The 20,626-nt window shown below is 40.9% G+C and overlaps 2 protein-coding genes across 2 annotated transcripts; one reads left to right on the plus strand and one right to left on the minus strand.

The window, feature by feature from the left end:
- Positions 1 to 3,206: 3,206 nt before the first annotated feature.
- anln (anillin, actin binding protein) lies at positions 3,207 to 14,368 on the minus strand. Its single transcript, XM_030788489.1, has 24 exons — positions 14,351 to 14,368; positions 12,578 to 12,728; positions 11,886 to 12,263; positions 11,080 to 11,408; positions 10,450 to 10,834; positions 10,117 to 10,313; positions 9,852 to 9,984; positions 8,859 to 8,939; positions 8,415 to 8,516; positions 8,013 to 8,242; positions 7,088 to 7,236; positions 6,857 to 6,998; positions 6,512 to 6,647; positions 6,241 to 6,429; positions 6,010 to 6,136; positions 5,879 to 5,927; positions 5,723 to 5,776; positions 5,201 to 5,233; positions 4,949 to 4,970; positions 4,730 to 4,842; positions 3,964 to 4,050; positions 3,742 to 3,849; positions 3,483 to 3,655; positions 3,207 to 3,321 (listed from the first exon to the last, which is right to left on the minus strand). Exons 1-24 carry the CDS (start codon positions 14,366 to 14,368, stop codon positions 3,207 to 3,209), a joined length of 3,501 nt encoding a protein of 1,166 aa, XP_030644349.1.
- A 1,789-nt stretch (positions 14,369 to 16,157) lies between these two features.
- Positions 16,158 to 20,626, plus strand: ilf2 (interleukin enhancer binding factor 2). Its single transcript, XM_030789545.1, has 14 exons — positions 16,158 to 16,217; positions 16,769 to 16,828; positions 16,942 to 16,984; positions 17,259 to 17,363; positions 17,701 to 17,778; positions 18,014 to 18,116; positions 18,265 to 18,330; positions 18,429 to 18,545; positions 18,643 to 18,721; positions 19,030 to 19,117; positions 19,419 to 19,480; positions 19,596 to 19,710; positions 19,798 to 19,888; positions 20,475 to 20,626. Exons 1-14 carry the CDS (start codon positions 16,213 to 16,215, stop codon positions 20,624 to 20,626), a joined length of 1,164 nt encoding a protein of 387 aa, XP_030645405.1. The 5' UTR covers positions 16,158 to 16,212.

A 20,626-nucleotide genomic window follows, 5' to 3' on the forward strand; every position in this document is an offset into this window, starting at 1 on the left:
CCATTTCTTTGCTACAGCGCCACACTGGATTTACATCAAATTTTGTAGGATTAAGTCTCACGTCCCATAGATGTCATATCTTAAGTTTTGTGATGATCGGACATTGCGTTCAGGAAATAGACCTCATTATATTAAAAGAGACCACACCCAAAAAATTCATCAGCTTATTGCGGCAAAGTTATATATATATATATATATAGAATTTTAAAGATAGTGGTCTTGAGAAGTTGTGTACCAAATGCCATGCAAATTGGTCAAACTTTCTGGGAGGAGATAGATTTTTAAGGTTTTTAACATTCAAAATTGTAGAAATCCAATATGGCACATCATTTTTATCCTAGAGGCTTTTTTCTTCCTCTTCAGAAGAAGCATTTAACTGAGCTAGTTTCATGTCTCCAGGACAAACAGGTCAAATGTTATGACCTGTTAAATCTGCAAATATTTCACATTGCTCTATAGTGCCACCATCGGGACAGTTGGAGACATTTTTGTAAAGATTTCTATTTGATACATCCTAAAGAATTTTACAAAGTTTCATGACGATAAGTCATAAGGGCTGCTGAAAGTTGATTGTCTGATAGTGGCCATCTTTTTTGAGCTATCATCTGGCCCTTTTGCCCATTATTAGGACTTTTGACCAAGACATGACATCCAAAGTTTGAATTTGATTGGGCAAGAGGTTTAGGAGTTACAACCATTTGTTTGCACCACCCATGGACAAATTTACACCAAACTTTTGTAGGCTTAAACCTCATGACTTATAGATGTAAATTAATAACTTTTGTGATGATTGGACATTGCATTCAGGAGCTACACCTCATTATATCAATTGAGGTCACACCCACAAAATTCATTGGATAACTGTGGCCACACTCTCTAATGTAGCAACTGTCTTTAAACTGGATTCAGATTTATAGGTCTGAAGATGCTGTTTACTAAATTTTGTGCAAATTGGACAATCCGTCTAGGAGGAGAAAGATTTTAAAGGTTTTACAAAGAATTCAAAATGGCGGAAAATCCAATATGGCGCATCATTTGGGCCAATTGGCTTTTTTTTTTTTTTCATCTGGAGCCAGGGAATCTGTTAGAAAAAAATTTGACTCTAGGCCAAATGGTTCAAGAGTGACAGCCCAAAACATGTTTTTGCTTGATTAAGCGCCACCATATGCCAGTCAGGGTAATTTTTCTAACCCGAGTTAGAAAACCAGCATCACTGCATTGACATCTAATTATATCTAGTCAGTTTAGGGCCATAAAACAGTTGGTGTTCTATTCTTGACCGTTCTTTAAATAGTTGCCATTTTCTGATGCTAAGTAACGGTTGCAGCACTAGCTATAATATTACCTTTCATACACAGGCAGTGCAAGACTGGACTTTCATATGTCCTTAAACTTTGCTTTGGTGGTAAAGCTAAATCAAGATGAAAGGGACTACTTATGGGTAAAAAAGTGAGATTTAGTGAGCTAAATATCCTCTGTAGAATTTCCAAAATGGCAAAGTCTAGTAAAAGAGAGTGACAGTTCTGTTTTCCAAAGTTAGGATAGTCAAAAATATGAAACAGCATCTGCAACAGGTAATACTGCAGACAAGACCAATGAGATGTAAAAGAAATATGTGGTTATAGAAATATGGTTTATTGAAACATTGATATTTGTGAATCATGTGTTCAGCAGAATACATCACATGAAACAATTCTGGCCTGTACTGCCCTGGTGAAGTGCCACATAATGTCTTAAAATATCTGACAATGAGTGAATTATATCATTGTATCAAACCATCTTGCTTGAGCGAGTGAACTTGTGGCTCTCAAAAATGTATGGACATTAGTGTGAATAGACATTGCCTAACTTATGCAAGCAGTATAAACAGATGTCAAGTAATTGAATAAACATACTGAAATCTAAAGTGAAAATAAAACAGTAAAAAAAAAAATTAAAACACTTAAAATAACATAACAGTAACATAAGGCATATATTAAAAGTGTACATCGAGTGTACTAGTAGTAGTACTGACAGCTTAGCATTTTCAGGCAAAGATACTGTGCATGACAAAGACAGCATCTAAATTGAGGTTACATGCTCGCTGTTAATTACAGAAAAAAAAAAACCCCAAAAAACTGTTCATGGCCATTCTTGTGAGTTTCTCAAAGGTAAGGACTAGTCATCTTAAAGTTCTATCCCTGTCTTATAGCTTGATTTTTAAAAGGTCACTAAATCCACTTAATGGGAGCTGCTTGCGAGTTTCAGAGACCGCCTCGTAGACTGTCTCCTACTGACTTGGGAATATCCAGGTCAACTCATTTTACCTCAGTAATTAACCCAGTACCAGAGTGATGGTTGTAAAACAACTGAAACCGTAGGCATAACAAAATATCTGAGCCGAAAATGTTTTTCACGTAAGCATTTTTTTGTGTATTAAAGTTACTTTTTGTTTGGCAGCCAATGCCATCCAAATAAACTGACAGTGTAATTAAAACCCGTCTGATTGCCACATTACAACTCACTGTAAATGACTTAATGAGATCTGAGTAAGATCTTAATATTAGTCTTGACAACTTATGTTACTCCTGCTTTTTTCTGGCCTCCAAACAATGAGGACTCTCAGTCATTCCAGAAACACATCAACATCTCCTATTACATATTCAATAAAGCTGGGAATAATCTCAATTTAGAGGAACAATTCAGAATGAACTGCGTGTTAGCCTTATATTAAATGCGGCAGAATGACAAAGCATAAAGCTCACTCATCCATAATAGATAAAACAACCGAAGCCCCAGCAAAAACCATGCAAAACACATACTTAAATATATTAAAATACAAAAAAGCTGAAGTTGATCAGATTCTATCCATAAAGTTAATAATTCTGTTGCAAACAGAAACTGTAGAGTACATGGAATAGTGTACTACAACAGACGTTTGTCTGGATAATAGATCTCTCAGAAACATTGAAAGGTAAATGAATCGGATCTCCTCAATACTGAAATGTCTATAAAAACCATGGCTTTATTGATTTTTCAATTTCCCATTTTCATTAACTTACCAGTCAACTCTAAAACACCTTGCTAATAATATCCATCTGTAAACGTTCTGTAGTTTTAGATAATATATTGCACTCATCAACCCAAAGTGTTGCTGCCGCCGCCGCCACTTGGCGTTATATTAGGACCAAGGTGTTGACAGGCCTCCGGGTTACATCAAGACAAACTCACAAAGGTCTGTAGCAGGAATCTGGCTGCCACATACGCAGATCCACAAGAATTTGATTGAGTTTTTGCATCCATAGGTTCCTCTCTGCCTTTGTGTCAGCGCTCAACCAATTCCTGTGTAAATGAGACCAAAACTTTATCACACTTTCACTTTAACCACTAAGTTAACTGAGTACAGTTTTTTCAAAAGGATGGCTTTTATTAACTATTTTATTTTATTTATCTTTTTGAGACAAGACTGATACATTGCTATGTGGTTATCAGATGGGGCTTACTTTGTGACACACATGGTGTTCATACACTGGCTAACCAGAGTCTCTTTGTCATCCTCTCTCTGGGGTCTCACTGTGATCAGCTCAAAGGTGTTGGGTCGGGCGCAGAACTCTCGATTGGCCGGTTCAACCTTACGGCTGGTGCAGTTCGCCAGATTGATGCGACCAATTGGATTCTAGACGGAGAAGGGTTACATTTAAGCGATGCATCCAGTTTTGATTTAACAAAGAATCAAATGTTCTTGCATCATCTGCAACGTACTTTGCGTTTCTCGTCGTCGGGATAGGTCCAGTAGGAGATGCAGTAGCCCGAGAGGACACACCACCTCCTGTGCCACGCCCCAAATCCACTGACATCTTCAAACATTGTCTGCAAAAAAAAAATACAAATAAAATGAGATGTACAAACCTCACCTAAATTAAACACATAATTTTTTAACCTACTGATGGATGTGCCCATACGTAAGATGAAGGGGACACTCACCAGAAAGCCCCTTTCCTCCACGCGAGAGCCCACCTCACACTGCATTTTCAGGTAGATGTGGCCTTCCAGAGGGCAGAGGAAAGGCACCTGAATGTGAAGAGATAAGTTTTGAGATAAAGGCTGATGGCGGCAACAACAACAAAAAAAAAATGAAACAAAACAAACGTGGTGTTGAGGGGATAATCCACACATCTCTTAATGCATACAAATATACCCCTTGAGAGTGAGACAGCGCAAACCGCAGTTCCAGAAAAACTGCTCGCCTGTCGTTCCTCCAGGCACATCAAGAGGAGCAGACATCCAATGAAAACATAAACTACCGCTCAGGCTGCGCTTTGAAGTTACAGCAAGCACGGACAGGGTATTAATAATAGAGGCTCAGACACCACTTTGTGATGCACAGAGTATTGTTAGATACACCTTCACACCAACCAAAGCCCAGTGTTAATAGACATGAGCAAATGTGGCAACCTTGTTCTGAAACATGCCACTGAGAAGTTCTCTCTCACTGCCTTCATATCTGATCTAAAAGAGAAAAATGAGCGCATGTGAATGAGTTTGGGCAAAAGAGATCGGGAAGAACTGGAAACTAGAGTTAAACTCCACTGGAAAAGCAAGTGCAGTGGAGATGTAGCCAGACCTTTCCTACCCTTATATCTTACACTTCATCTGACAACACTACTCCTAAAAATGCCTCCATCATATTTAGGTCAGAATGGACTAGGCAAGTATAGGAAAGAGCTCTTCCACATGTTGTTTGACTTACCTTTTCCAAGGGAAATTTAGTCTTCCCAATGGAGGCCAAGGTTAATTTGTGTGAACCAACAAGCACGAAGCTACTGCTGCGAACTGCATTTGGACCCCCAGGGCTGGCCATGACTGCAGAAAAACCATTAGTTATCAAAGGTTACGAAGAATAAAAATGAGAGGAACACACACACGCACAAAATTACAAATTAAACAGTAGTTTAGGGTTTACACTTACCAGGTGTTTGGAGGTTGCTCTTCTACAGAAGTGGAGAGAAGGAATAAATTTATATTTGTTATAGAATATTCATATATAGCAATGTTTAATGTTTGCTTTGTGACTGAACTCGTTAAAACTTATTGATGCAAACATACGGACGAACTACATCATATTTTTTGTTTTTTCACTAGTTTAACATTCTTTTATACAAGTGTAGCCCAGAAAACATTCCATATTACTGGCAAAAAAGAGGAAGTAGGAAATACTTACGGTGATGGCAAGGAATCTCTTTGGAGTGATAGCCTATGGAGAAATCATTTAAGATTGTTAACAGTAAATCAGTACTGATGAACACAGTTGGTTATTTCTGCCAGTCACAGAAGAATGTTCTGCACTTCATGAGCCCATTTGTCCACAGAAATATGTATCTGTAAAGATATACTCATGCACATAGTGAGAGGAAAAGTAGACAGAAACTCAACGGTGAGTGTCCCAGTAATAAATCTGGTCAATTTTCCACTACAGTATAAATAGAGAGGCACACCAGGAAGTGAGGAGATAAGGAACAGTACGTAGCGTACCGACAAGCATGATTCGTGGATCTCATGAACTTGTCTCAGGAGAATCTGAACATAGACAGTGCTGATCTTCAGACCGGACATAGTCACTATAGCTTAATTTCCTGTGCAGACTGTTTTCTATGTATTGTGAAGTTGAAAGACTGATATTTTGCACTCCTTTTAGACTGAGACAGACAAATATCAAAATACACCTAATGTTGTATAGGGATACCTTTGATTTGTTGGGTTTCTTTCTCTTCTCAGGGTTTAATTCACGCTTCTGAACCTAAAGGAAAAATAAATCCAGCCGTCAAAATCTAAGAGCAAAATCACTTCAGCATTTGGCAGGAAGATCTATATAGTGGTTAAAGTGTAAAGTCACGCTTACCAGATAATAGACCTCAATATCGATTTCAAAGTCATTGGAGACGTCTGACCTATGTGGTGGAGACGACCGTTAGAGCCGTTGAGGAGAGCGAAAACTGATGCAATTTCTGGTTTTGCAAGAGCTGAACTTACAGTGTGAACTTGGTAGAGAAGGTCAGGGCATCCCCACTAAGGGCATTGCGAGTGTTGGCTAGAGGAGTAGCCACAGTGTTCTCAGCCCCAGCTCGAATCATGACAAAGAAGTAATGGTTCCCAGACTCTGAACAAACAATGCATCAACAATTAACACATTAAAATATCAGACATACAAACAACCGACACACTAAAACATCAAAACAAATGACATGTAATTAAATAATGTACCTGGCTTGTTCGCAGTAGAGCAAACAAAGTCAGCCTTGAGCGGCAGCCGGAGCTCCAGGAGTGTGATGGAGCCTTTGGAGGGAGAAACGCCCACATCCTCCTCAACTTTAGGTGGGTCTTTCTTCTGACCTGCTGGACCCTCTCCTTTCAGACGATCCAACTCTGCCTTCAAGGCGACCCTCCTCTCGGCTAAGAGTTTAAATGTAGAGTTACTGATGAGACAGGAAAAGAACTGAAGGTAGTTATCGTGTTGAATGTGTGAGTCACTCACTGGCAATGAGAAGGAGTCTCTCGGCTTCAGCCTCCACCTGAGAACCCTTGCCGTGCTCCTCATCCGTGCAGCAGTTCAATGCCTGACTGGCCTGGTGGATCACAGTCTGCTGCAGGTTCATCTCGTTTGTCAAAAACTAGCGATAAAGACCACACAACACGTTTCATCAGCACCCACGACATGTGTGACAAAGTGATATTTACACGTAATAAAGAGACCCAAGGAATTAGGCACTCTGTCCTGCTTTCAGTATCGGGGAGAATATGTGTGTTTGTGTAATTTAACAATGCATGCGTGAAACCTTAGAACCACATCTTTGCATGTAAATACGAGGTCCTCTTTCACCTTCATCCTCTGTTTAATGCTGATGTGACTGGGATTCCTGGGGTCCTCCATTCTCTGAGATACATCCTCCTTGCGTACAATCACCTGCTTGACGTGTGGCCTTTCCGTCTCCTTCAGTCTAGTCGATCTGTACGCATCAATACTGCCACCAAAGAAAGACACTCACTGTCAATTTCTCAAATGACCCCTCACAGACACGACCGGCATCGTAGTGTAAGATGACATGACTACCTGTAGGGCAGATTTTGCTCTTCGTCGATAGTTGAGATGCTCTCTGATGAACCCGCTCGCAGCACCCTGGCCCTCTGAAACTTACTGCTCCTGGAGATTCCATCAGGGGTTGCACTCTTCTCATTAAAGGAGCTTGCTGGGGTTGATGTCTTAGAAATTAACACAAACAAAAAACAGTTCGGAACTTAAATATACAATGAGTTACTGGAGTGTGGCGGTGGATGTCCAATACAACCAATTTCACAGCAGCTTAGGACCAGTGGGAGAGATGCAAGGTAAGGCAATGATTGACCTTGGATACTAACAGGATCCTCACATTTTTGAAGAATTTGAGTAATTTCTAAAGGAAAAGCCTAAGGAGGAATAACTGAGTAAAAGCTTTAGCTCGCAGTGGACGAACCGCACTGATATTCATTGGCATCTCTCGCAACAGATCCCAACAATAAAATACTTTTTAGCAAAATGTAATGAAGTCTGAAACGCTTTCTTTGTGTCTTTGCAATGTAATTTAGAGTCAAACTCTAGGAACACTTATCACACAAAGAGAGGGGCACACTCAGAGAGCTCTTAAACCCAAGGCATGTGATGAATAGCACACCGTAGTCGAACAGAAATTTAAGCATGTCTGAGAAAAAGAGTCACTCTCTTCAAATGAACATCAGTGAAACCATGCTACGGCATAATTCTAGCGCCATGAAAAACCAGAAGGAGACATTAAGGGTATTCATATTCTGTTAGCATGGACAAAAAGGGAGATTTTAAATTTTAAACACACACAGATTTTAAACACACATTTTTTGGAAAAAAGCAGGCTATCTGAAAATTCAAGCATGCATAGGTACTTGAGCAGACAGAGATTAGACCAGAAGTCATAAATGAAGTAGTAACACAACAGAGATTTTTCCAAAGTACACCTAGTACTCACCATAATTTTCCTCTCTGGGCTTTTGACAACAGCAGCAACAGTCTCTGCCAGTGGAGTGAGAAGAGACATAGAGGAGATGTTCAAGGCATCTTCATCATCATCCTCCTCCTCTTCTCTTGTACTGGGCTCTTCTTCATCCCCTAGAGCATCTTCAAACAGGTTGTTGATGACCTCTGAGTTAATGGAGCCATCCACATTCATCTCCACTTCATACACCTCCTCTGCTAGATCTACAAACAAAGTCCATTATAAGTGTACGTGCACCAGAAACACAAAAGAGGAGAAAACGAAACTTACAAAAGTATTAGTTCTGACTGCAAGTTATACTTAAAAAAAAAAAAGCTTAACACATAGACCATCTAGGTTATTCCAAGCATATTCAAAATAAATTTTATGTTGTACCTTCTTTTGCTTCATATGTCTCCTCCTTTACAAGCATCTCAGCAGAGAGCCCAGCTTTCTTCAGAGGGCTTGAGGTTTCAGCAGGTTCCATTTTAGATATTTCTGATAATGGAAAAAACAAAGACTGTTTTTAAACCTCTCGTATGCTGCGACTGACTGGTGTGTGTGTGTTGTGGTGGGGGAAACAGAGTTGATTTGAGGACAAAGGGAAAAGACAAGCTGCTGCTTAATATGCTTGTGTTAAGAGGAGATGTGCGGACTAGTCAAAGGAAGAATTGTCTTATGGAGGGGAAGTGGGGACAAGACTTGAGTTGTGTATCCATCCAAAATAAGCCCACCAACATGACGTGAATTTTACTCAAATCAGCACTTACTAAATAACTACTGACAAATTATAGTGATACGCAGAGTGTGCAAAGGCAGAAACCAAAAACTATACTCTACCATCTGTACTAGGCTCTGGAATGCTGGGAATTTCTGAGGCAGGTGCTGAGGGTGTGTTGTCAACCACAGGCATAGAACTCTCTAGATTCTCTGCTGCCTGCTGTAGTTCCATCTGAAACAAAAATTAGCAGAAATTAAAACAACAACCACAAAATACTGAGAATACAGTAGCACCACTTGCCCTACGAAATCCTTTAAAAATGAACAAAAAGAAATCTCAAGGATGTACTCTATTCTCAGCATGGTCAAATTAGAGGCTTTATAAACTGAACCCGAAGTCAAACCGACAAACAAAATGAGAAACACCTTAAAACAACCATGTAAACAGACAAAAAGATATAAATACAACAGGAGTTTGATCCCTTGTCATAAGTAGGCCTACCTTACTGGGTGTGACAAAAAACATTATCAGGATATATTTTCTCATATTGTTTGATAATAATCATCATGTTTCACATTTAACCATATTGCTTTGCATACTCTTTGCTGACTGAGATCTGATGACCTTTTTTGCCACAGTATGTCTTTTACTAGTTTCTTTCTGGTTGTTGTGGCTTTCACTCTGTGTAGCTGTGGTTTTGTGACATCTGTTGTCATAGGTGCAAACCCACTTTTCCTGCACGATTGTTTTTTTCTTGTGTGTGTGTTACAGTATATTAAGCTGATAGAAACATACAATTCAAATTGTTCTATTGAAAATAAACTGTAGATGTTTATTCTCATAACCGTGGTCTGTTATATAGTGAAAATGAATGATTTAGTTCCATCATCCAGTTCTATCTATCTAGAACAGTAATTTTACATATTGAGGAGAACTGAGATATGATTTGCTTAGTGCACAAGCATGTTCTCTCCTCTCCTGCTTGTGATTTTCAAGCCCTGCAAACAAACATAAGCTACTTTCACAGGGTCATCCTCAAGCTAAACAACCTCAAGCTACTCCAAATTATGGATAACAACACTGATTCATCTAAACACCACATTTATTCATACGCCGTTGGGATTTGATTTGAACTGAAACCTTAGTCTCTGGCTCATTCTTGACTTGCACAGTCTCCTCTTTGTTTTTCCACATGTTGCCCCTTTGAAATCGGCTGCGAACCTGCGCCAGCTCTGCCTCTCGCTCCTGCAAACAGTGAATGAACAAGACACATTGAGACAGCTGATCATGATCTCAAAAAAAACCCCCCAAAAAAACAACTGAAATAAATAAATTAATAAAAAAGTTAATTGTAGTAAATACTTAAGGTTAATGCACCATTTTTTGCCTCTGGGTGAGATCGGCGGTGGCAGTGGTTGATTGAGTACCCATCAACCTCTCTTGAACGAGCCTGGCATTTGGGGTGGCTCTGGGGGTGACGGTAGGGGTACAGCTCTGGCCTGCTCCAGCAGAGGGGGAGCTCTGGTGTCGTTCCTGACACCGCTCACCAAAACGCTCCAGGAAAGACTTGACACCTAAAAGCATGAGACAGAAATGTCACACAAGACAGGTCACTCTCCTCAAATTATGTTTGTTTCAACAACTCATACCTTAGCCAAAGTGTTTAAAAATAATTACGAAAGATAAAATTGATAGAAAAGCTTTGCTCACCAGGAGTACCAGCTGGACCCCGGGATTGCAGGGGTGTTACTTCTTTTGCAAATCTGTCCCGGGTCTGTGTCACAAGAGCAGCAGAGGAGGGCTTGGAGGGAAGGTGGGATTTTTGAGGGCTTGATTCAAATCCTATTCCAGAGTCCAGTTCTCTGGATTCAGAATGTTTCTTTAAAGGACTTTGGGAAATTGGGGCCTTCTGAGGACTGGAGGGTACTGCGGAGCGTGGAGTGGGCTGGGCAGAGGAATAGTTCTTCAGGGGACTGGATGCAGGTGAAGGCGGTACCTCTCTCCTCTGTTGAACTGGTTTGGGCTCGGGCACCTCAGTCTTCTGTGGACTGGGTGGAATTACTCTGGCTGACTTGACCGGAGAATGTACAGGAGCCTGAAAAAAAAAAAAGTGTCTTAGTAACACGCAGTAAATCAACAATAAACTTATGGTTACATTTACAAACAGAAATCCACCCCCCCCCCCCCCCCCCCACACGATTACATTTACAAACAGAAATCCACCCCCCCCCCCCCCCCCCCCCCCTCCCCCCTCCCCCCTCCCCGGCCAACTGGATATACAGAATTGTCACACACTTTTTACCCAACATATAGAAGAATATCAGCTCTTATCTGACCCACCTGATGAGAGAGAGGCGCAGGCTTGCTCATGGGAGCCTTTTCTGGCTGATGCTGCACCGTAGGGCAGGCTTTTGCACTGATGCTCGCAGCTGCACGGACCGGTGGGGGCACACAGGCGGTGCCAGGCTTTCCTTGTGCATTGTCTCGGCGGGAAGATGGGTGTCCGAGGTCATCCTCCCAAGATCCAATCGTCGCAGCGAGGTTTGCCAGCCTTCCCTTCCTGCCAATTGGGGTTCCTGAGGATGTGGGAGCAGGGATTGAGGCTACTTCTACCACTTGGGACTTCAAAGGGGAGACATGGTCGCTGGATGTGCCTGTATCAGAGACACCTGGAAATAAAACAGAAAGGGCTACATTACTGTGGTGTGTAGACAAAAAGGTTGTTTGTAAAATCTGTTAATTCTATGTCTTAAAAAGAATACTTTCACTAAATAAGGAAGAACAAATAAATTGCATTTAAGTACATGTCTGTTCTCTCAAGCCTTCTTTTAAGGGGTGTGCAAAAGTCTAATTTTTTTTGTAGTCAAGTACAATGGCAGCTAATACGAACAATTAATTGATTAATCTGGGTATATGGGGATAAACACACAGGCAGAACAAAATTAACCTGTTCATTTTTATTAAAACACACTATGACAATTCAAAAATCATCTTAACCTTTTCAGAACAAATTGATCAATCGGTTACTTTTGCCCAGTTTTACTGTTGCTTCATGCCCTAATAGAAAATCAGCACGCTAGATTCTTCATTATCTTCAACCTGAATTCGGGTATTTGTGTCTCTGAAGCACTAGGTCATTCTGGTACCTGCAGAGTCCCAGCACTGCCTCTGTTCAGCCAGTCTCTGTAAACGAGACCTGAAGCCTGAGGGGCTTGCAGAGGCCGTTTCGGTCAGGATCTCTCTGCTGTTCTCCATCGCTGACGGCTTAATCGTCTTCTCCTTGCTCCCCTCTTCCTTCTGTGGATGTAGCTCCATTTTCTCTGGCTCTGGGGCGGACCGGACAGCGACAGCAGGGGGAGGGACAGAGCGGACACTGGTGGGGGCCACAGGAGGTTTCTTGTCTGTAACAGGCTCTGTGGCCATCGAGTGAGGGGCTGCTGGCTCCTTGTTTTCCTCCCCACTGATGAGGGCATTTTCATCTGAGCAGCGACGCTTGGAAGGAGATGGTTTGGAGGAAGGGAGCACTGTCATGCAGAAAGCACAGCACACAAATCAACAGCCTCATCACTGACAAAATACTGCGGGGTGTTAAGATATTTTGTATCAGTAAAATTATTCAGGTATAGAGCCATGGTACTCTAACATATATAGTTTATAGCATTATTAATCACTGGACAAAAAAACATTTCCGTGTTCCTAATCAGACCTGTTATGAATTTATTGCACCTAAACAATGGTAACTGAGAAATCAGTCTACATCTATCAGATGAGATAATGTTCTAAAAAGGGGGGCAACTTAGTACTGAAACAGGTAACAACACGTTCAACTGAGTAATACCTTGTACTGCAGGTGGCTCACAGAGCACGCTGTTGGACTCTGTCAGTGGCTCTCTGTTCCTCTTGGCCATTTGTCTGTTGGCTGCTGTTGGTCTCTCTGCCATCTTTTTCTGGAGATTTTCTCTGCGAGCGCGTGTGCGCTCGAGAAGTTTCTAAAAAAATGTAAAAAAAAAAAAAAAAACGAAAACAGATTTGTTTCAAACATTCTGTGCAGTCACAATTTACCGAGGGAGCTAAGGATTTCATGTGAGAGCTGAAAATAAATGTGACTACAAAAAGGTCAGTGATACAAGCTACTTAAGTATGTGAGTTTTAATTTGGGGATAGCAAATCTTCTGGATTAAGGCAAACTACTGATCTCTCTCTTTCTCACACACACAAAAAAACTGGAGGGAAGTTAACAGTTTCGCTCCACTTGCTCTTCCCTTCTGTTTATCACATCTATTCAAAAAGGAAGGGGGAAAAAAAATCCTATGGGCCTCCTCAGCACATTTACACGGAGAGGTGATTTACAGTCCCGTTACTAAGCGAGACAAAACACATTCCTTGTGTTGCACTGTTGGTTGGCTGACTGAAGAGTGGAAAAATCAGTTAATGTGGTTGTCATCCCACAAGAATCCTGTCATGTGACAAGATGCAAACACTCTATTGGCCAGAGTTTAAAAAGGCTGACTGAAACATCTTGGATGCTTAAGAAAAAAGTTGTCCAAAGTAAGTGCCCGGGAAGACTTCTTACAATGAAATTACTATAAATGGTACAAACCTAATGCTCTCCCCAAGGACCAGAACATAATCTAGAGGAGGAATACCAAATTCCATGCAATATTACTCTAATCTCTTGGGATGAAATTTAGTGTATTACAAACTAATTGTGGTGCAAGTAAAAATTCTAACAGTCACACACACCTGGAGACACATTTAAAACACAGTCATTAATTTTCAATGCATATCGCTATCTATAAGCACATATTGACACTCTATGCAAATTGAAGGAGAGTTGTTTCGGATCCCTATTCTTCACTGTAAAGTACCTTGCGTTAAAAAGCAGTAGTGCGCAAAGCCAGAGTTTAAATTTCCCCTACCGAATAGCCTACAATGCGCGTCTCTCTGGACTAGCTTGAAATAGGAGGCCAAGGAGTAGAGGGAGAGGCCGTTCCACAGTACATCAGATGACTGGCGATATTTCAGGCTTTTTCAGTCTACACCAGTAAGCTTACACAGTGACTAAGTACAAGTTAGACCACGTTTGAGTCCCAAATATTGGCCTCTGCAAATACTTACAAGCTAACTAGTTAGCATTACAGGCCGGAGGGAAACTAGCCACACCTCACATATGCATACAAGTCGTTAGCACATCTCAGTACAAAACAATTTCGTGTAAAACCCAAATATGTACATTTCTGGAGCCTTTTAGATTTTCAACCAGTGAACCAGCTAATCACCCGACGTGCAAACACATTAAGTTAAACTATAACAAATATCTGCCATTGGCTAACAAGCTATCAAACACGTTGCAACAACTCACGATATCTGACAACTGACTGTGTTGTTACGTTCGATGGTCAGCATTATATCACACAGTCAGTAAATGACCAGCATAAAAAAATCAGAAAACTACTTAAGATGCCTGAGTAACTGACTATTTACGAGGTCATGCGATTGTTGGTGGGGTCTATGAGGTGGAAAAAGACTGGCGATACATTGTCGATTAGTACCCCTAAGTTTACATGTAGGCTAAGTTATAGATTTAGCCCATATTCATAAATGCACTCACCTCAGTAAATGGATCCATTCCGAGTCAATGTTTTCCCAGTCGAGCCCAACAGAATACACTATCTTTGTCCTCTTTCGCTGTCAAATGAGGGGAAGTCTTCTCGCAAACGCTCAAGCCAACTCAACACTCATATGGTTCAAATTTGAATTTCAGCGCTGCTCTCATTGCGCAGACACCAACGGCTCCGTTTACGTCACTCAAAGCGTGTACACACAACAAGCGCAGGCTGGAAAGGGAGGAGCTATTGCTGTGTGACTTGTTTAGCTGCGGTTTAACCGCAGGTAAGAACGGGTGTGGCTAAAGCGGTCAGTTTGGGGATGTAGCATAGAGTTATATTAAAAGTGATTGCTCTGTCAAAACAACGACTAGTTTAGCTAAGCTGCCGCTAAACCGGATCAAATCAACATCATATAATAATGCAATGTTTTATCATGCATAGGCTACTTCACTGCCCTTTTATTTACATATAGGCTAATACATTATTAATACATAGGATAGTAATTTTGATAAAAAACAAAAACAAAACTAACATTGCTTTCTCAAACCATCCTGTTTCGAAATTCGTACGTAACGTCATCCGTCTTGGGACATTGTGCCATCCACATCCTCTGTTTCATTTGAACTTTTTGCAATGTATGCCTACACTTCTTTATCAGATAAAACCAAGCAATCAGCCTAAAGCTGTGTCTACGATTATCATAGGTTAGGAAATGAAGTTGAAAGAAGGCAGCTGAATGATTGAATTCTCCATGTAGGGCTCAGCTGCCTTATTAATCGACAGACCTATAAAATCGGCTTTGAGAAATGAACTGAGGTAACTATGGAGAGAGTTCAAAACTTCAGCGAGGACACGGGCATACACTTTACACGGAGTAATACAAAGCATCATACACAAAGCATCATCTAAGTAGTGGACGCATAATAAGACACCAACGCAGTTCTCTGACGAGTATCGCCAGTTTAAACGCAGATAAAGCGCCATAAAGAAGAAAGACTGAGAGAAGAGAAGGACCCCCTTCTCTCTAGACCGACAGAAACCGCAGTTTGTTGACTTGAGCACTGCAGCTGGACCCAAAGCTGATAACTTGATGCGGGCGACGCATTCAGCTCGAAATCAACTTCCCATAATTTTCATTTGACTGTTACGCTGTTTTTACGCTGTTGTTGTACACGTGATTTGATTGGGGTTTTTTTTGGGGGGGGGGGGGGGGGAATTGAAAGGACCTATACTAATTAAGGATAAATGTTTTTGTTCAGCTGAGGAAACGCTAAGACTGTTTGCATTTATAACAATAACATAGCGTTTTTATGATGCATCGAATAATATGTGAACACTATATAAACCTCCCTCTGGTTTAATGAGAAGGTGCTTCAGTTTTAAATCTGTTTAATAAACATTATTGCCTTTAGTTAAATCTTACGTCAGAGTAGCCTACATAACATCATACACAGTGAAACATATAGTTTTAAATGTTTAAATATCCGAACAAGGGACTTGTTTAGATTACGTCTGCCTTCTGTTAATTAGAGGAAAAATAAAGAACCTTCAAGGCACTTTGGCGAGAGTCAGGATTCCAAAAAAATATTTGTCACAAAACTGAGAAAGAGGAAGCAGCAGCAGTTGTAGTACCAGTTTTGTTTGGGGCTGTCGGTCCGTCTTTGATTGAAGCGCGTCGTGATACAAAAAAAAGATTCGGATTCCGGACCGAGAGGTGGCGATATCGCCTCGTTTTATTTACGTTGCCGCTTGAAAGGGAATACCGCTTGATAACGAAGAAGGCTGAATCGGTTGTTAGCCCGGCGACGATAGCTGGGGATTTCTCTACGGCTTTGTGCAACAAACAGCCAAGACGTCTTACGCAATGAGGTGATAATTGATTTTGCTTTTTAGGTTATTTCAGTATTTGATTGCAAGCTTTGTCATTATTAATAGCACATTGCGGAAATTAGACTGGTGCATGTTTCTGTGCTAGCTAGTCATCAAATCTTACCAGCAGGCCTGGAAAGATGTAATGCTAGTCAGTAATTTTGTATTAATTTAGAGATCCATTAAATTTATTTAACAGCTGTTGTAGAACATATATTAACAAATATTCAAAGGCATCCTCCCAATACGATGCATTCTGTGCTAAAACTTCTCTCGTGAAGCTCTGGCGGTTAGGTCGTTACCAGCGAATGAATGAGCTGCTTACATTAGCTGTTGAGCTGTGGTTGACTGGGTATTACTTGTGTTCCTTGTCGGTCTGACGGAAGAGACCACAGATTGTCTTTGTGACACAATCTCATGCATTAATATCCTCTTGACAATTGTTTGAACACAGAATAATGCAGTAAATTAGCAGGGCTATTAGCGCATTGCATCCTCTCACGTAGTTTTAAGAGAGTCATCTCTTAAATGGCTCCCATTGCTTCTTACAGAGGCGATCGGGGAAGGGGCCGGGGTGGCCGGTTCGGCTCCCGGGGCGGTCTTGTACAAGGGTGAGTGGCTCTCGTTTCATCCCACAAAACGTTCTCCTGTACGCTTTAACATTTCTTACATGACATTTTATTCTAATTTTCTTGGGAAATCTTGTATGTTTTTTCTTGATTAGATACCGGCCCTTTGTCCCACACATACCCTTTGATTTTTATGTGGTAAGTCTGTGGATGCACGTCATAGTGTTTTTTTAATTATTAGATCTAACTGAGGTGTACAGGAGATCTTTTATTAAGCATTGTTATAACTGCAGAGGACTGTAGGCTGCAGATCCTACAGGGAACTTGTAAGGTGGCTCTTTTTTCAGTTGAATGTAATTGAAGCTTAAGTAACTATGGTGTGAGTAATGACAAAGCCATATGGTAGCTTACCTGGAGAAGGAGTATTACTGTGAGTGGTCTGGAAAGTATGACGAACCTGTTGTGTTTACAGTGTGAGATGGCATTCCCACGGGTAAAGCCTGCCCCTGATGAGACAGCCTTCAGTGAGTGTCTATTGAAGAGAAACCAAGACCTCAGTCCCACCCCTGCTGAACAGGTCACTAAAGGCTACAATTCAATGTTTTTTTTTTTTTTTTTTTTTCCAGTTGCGTCTCCTGGCTGTTGCTCCTGTTCTGCTTTTACTGTAGTCAGTCCTCGTGGTGTATCATCTGTTTAACTGTTTTTAAAATCCTAACTTTTTGGCTTCACTTTTGCCTTTGCCCATTGTTGTTGTAAGTAATTGGTTTATTGCAAAATTTTGGATTGTTTTTAGAGTCTGTCTTGACACACAAACTCCTGACATGCAAACTCTGAACACACAGAATGCGAAAATGGGACGCCACTTCTCACGTTACATTGTTTTTTGATGTGTTTTTTTTTTTTTTAATTGACAGTCCTCCATTTTGTCCCTGGTCACGAAGATCAACAATGTAATTGACAACTTAATTGTAGCTCCTGGAAACTTTGAAGTGGTGAGTGTTTTTGAAAGTCTGTTTTCAAGCTTCTGTCAATGACATTAATTAGTACTTTCTTAGTTTTATACACAGCACAAACACCAGTGTTAAATTTACACTAAGGGTGTTGAAAACTACAAGACTATGTATGAGTGCACAGAGACTTGTATACATCTCCGAATGTTAGTTAACGCTGTTGTTTTTGGCAGTTAATGTCTGTGTAATAACATTGTAATAACCCGTCATTCTTCAGCAAATTGAGGAAGTCCGCCAAGTTGGATCATACAAAAAGGGCACCATGACAACAGGGCACAATGTGGCTGACCTGGTGGTTATCTTAAAGATCCTGCCAACCTGTGAGTTTGGATGATCTTACTTTTACCCTATTCGTTGCTCCTTCAAGTCTACGCTATTAGAGGAAAAAGACTTTGTGTTTTATTTAGATATATTGTAGCCTTGAGTTCCAGTTAAATTTTCATGATGATGAATAACTATTTTATGTAGTGGAAGCAGTGGCGGCCTTGGGAAACAAAGTGGTGGAGACTCTCCGTGCTCAGGACCCTGCTGAGGGTGAGTGTTATGTCTCATGTGTTTTGAAATGTCTTTTAAATATATAAATATATATTTTTTTTCCGATCAGTTTTTTTGACTCTTTCTTTTCACGTTAGTACTGTCCATGTTGACCAATGAGACGGGCTTCGAGATCAGCTCGGCTGACGCCACGGTGAAAATCCTCATCACCACTGTCCCACCGAACCTGCGCAAACTGGACCCTGAGCTCCACTGTACGTCTAGACACATAGGCACCTAAGAGCGTTTCTTTAGGATTTAATGATGTGGACGCTGTATTTGACTTGCCTGTGTTCTGATTGATTTTTGAAGTGGACATAAAGGTCCTACAGAGCGCTCTGGCTGCTATCCGCCACGCCCGATGGTTTGAGGAAAACGCTTCTCAGTCTACGTAAGATATGCCTGAACCTCTCTGTCTTCAAGATTTGAACTCTATCGTATGCCTTCCCACAGCATGCAAAATCCACTCGTCACCTTACCTCATTAGTAGAGTATTAGTAGAATCTTCTTCTTGCCTATGTTAGAAGTATGGTATGTTTGCCTAACTTCCTGTGTAATTCTGAAAGTCTTTCTTTGAATGTAAAGTTTTCATAGTTTGATAAGTCGTGTGTACAGTCATGTGTTTGTGGAATTTAAAGTTGTCGTTGTCTGAACAGACATGTGTACCGTGTGTGTAATTCAGAGCTTTGTGTTGCTCAGGGTGAAAGTCCTGATCCGTCTGCTGAAGGACCTGAGGGTTCGTTTCCCTGGCTTTGAGCCTCTAACCCCCTGGATCCTGGATCTACTGGTGAGCCAAAGACCCGAAAACAGCTCAATATGTTTCAGTCCTCTAGTTGTACAACTCAATCACTACAGCAAAACGGGCTTGCCCTATGTTATTTACAAATTGCCCTGTTATACCGCTGTTTTTTTGCTGTCCAATCTGTTCTGCTGAAACCTGAGCAGTAGGCTGTAATCAGTGACTCTGCTTTAAGGTCTGTAGTAGTTCAGGCTGAAAGTGAGGACAATTTGTATACACTTTCAAATGCAGATAAATGTATATTTTAGACATGATTGTCGACTGTCGTTTTACTGGCTTTTATCTTAAGGGACATTCTGCAGTTATGAATAACCCTTCAAGACAACCTCTGCCACTCAACGTTGCATACAGGTGATGCTCTCTTTTTATAAACACTCTGTCAACAGACAATAATTAAAATTTGCTCTTCATTTTGCTACTTTGTGTACAGTGATTAATTATTGTCTATGCACGTGTGTCTTTGTAGACGTTGTCTTCAGATGCTAGCCGCTGGCCTATTCTTGCCAGGTTCGGTGGGCATTACGGATCCCTGTGAAAGCGGAAACTTCCGAGTACACACAGTTATGACTTTAGAACAGCAGGTAATTCTGTGAAATATATCATAAAATAGATTTCCCCAGTAGTTGTGTTTATAGATCTATTTCATTAACGTGTGCGTCTCTCTGCAGGACATGGTTTGCTTCACAGCCCAGACGTTAGTGAGGGTACTGTCTCACGGAGGTTACCGGAAGATCTTAGGTCTGGAAGGCGACGCCAGCTGTGAGTGTCTCCCCAAAACTAAGACACAAGAGGATCCAACATCACTTTTGGGTCCATAATTACTGTGGACGTTTAATAAGCAGATAAACAAACAAATAAATTACTAGGGGACAAGAGAAGGCATAGATCTCAGGTGAAGCGTACTATTTTTACAAACAGACGCATGAAAACTAGGCTTTTTGTAGTCACATTTGTTCAATGTGCATATCAGAGAAAGCTCCTCATTTATTTATTTAGTTAGTTATTTATTTATTTGTGACTGTCTCATCTCTTGCAGTTTTGTGCTCAAGGACACTCCTTTCTCTCTCTCTATCACCTTTTATTAGTGTTTTGCCAGTTTATGAATCATACACTGAATTTATGTTACTGGCATTAGTTTTGCTCTGCAGTAAATCACAGACAGTTACAATATCACTGGAACCTTTTTATGGAGAATGACTCAAAAGAAAGAAAAAAAGAAGGCAGCTCTTTGTCCTCACAGGGACATAACAAAAGAGGACAAGAGAGAGAACAACAATAGACAAAGAACAAACGGACATTACATTGAACTTATGAGGTCTGAGACAGTTCTGTTTGTTTCCTGTAGACTTGGTGAAAGAAATGTCCACATGGGATGGGGTAATCGTCACTCCATCTGAGAAGGCCTACGAGAAGCCTCCAGAACGGAAGGAAGAGGAGGATGAGGCTCTGGATGAAGGAGCAGAGGGAGAAGATGAGAGCATGGAAACGCAGGAGTGA

Source organism: Chanos chanos, chromosome 12 (assembly GCF_902362185.1).
Source record: "Chanos chanos chromosome 12, fChaCha1.1, whole genome shotgun sequence".
Lineage (NCBI taxonomy): Eukaryota > Metazoa > Chordata > Actinopteri > Gonorynchiformes > Chanidae > Chanos > Chanos chanos.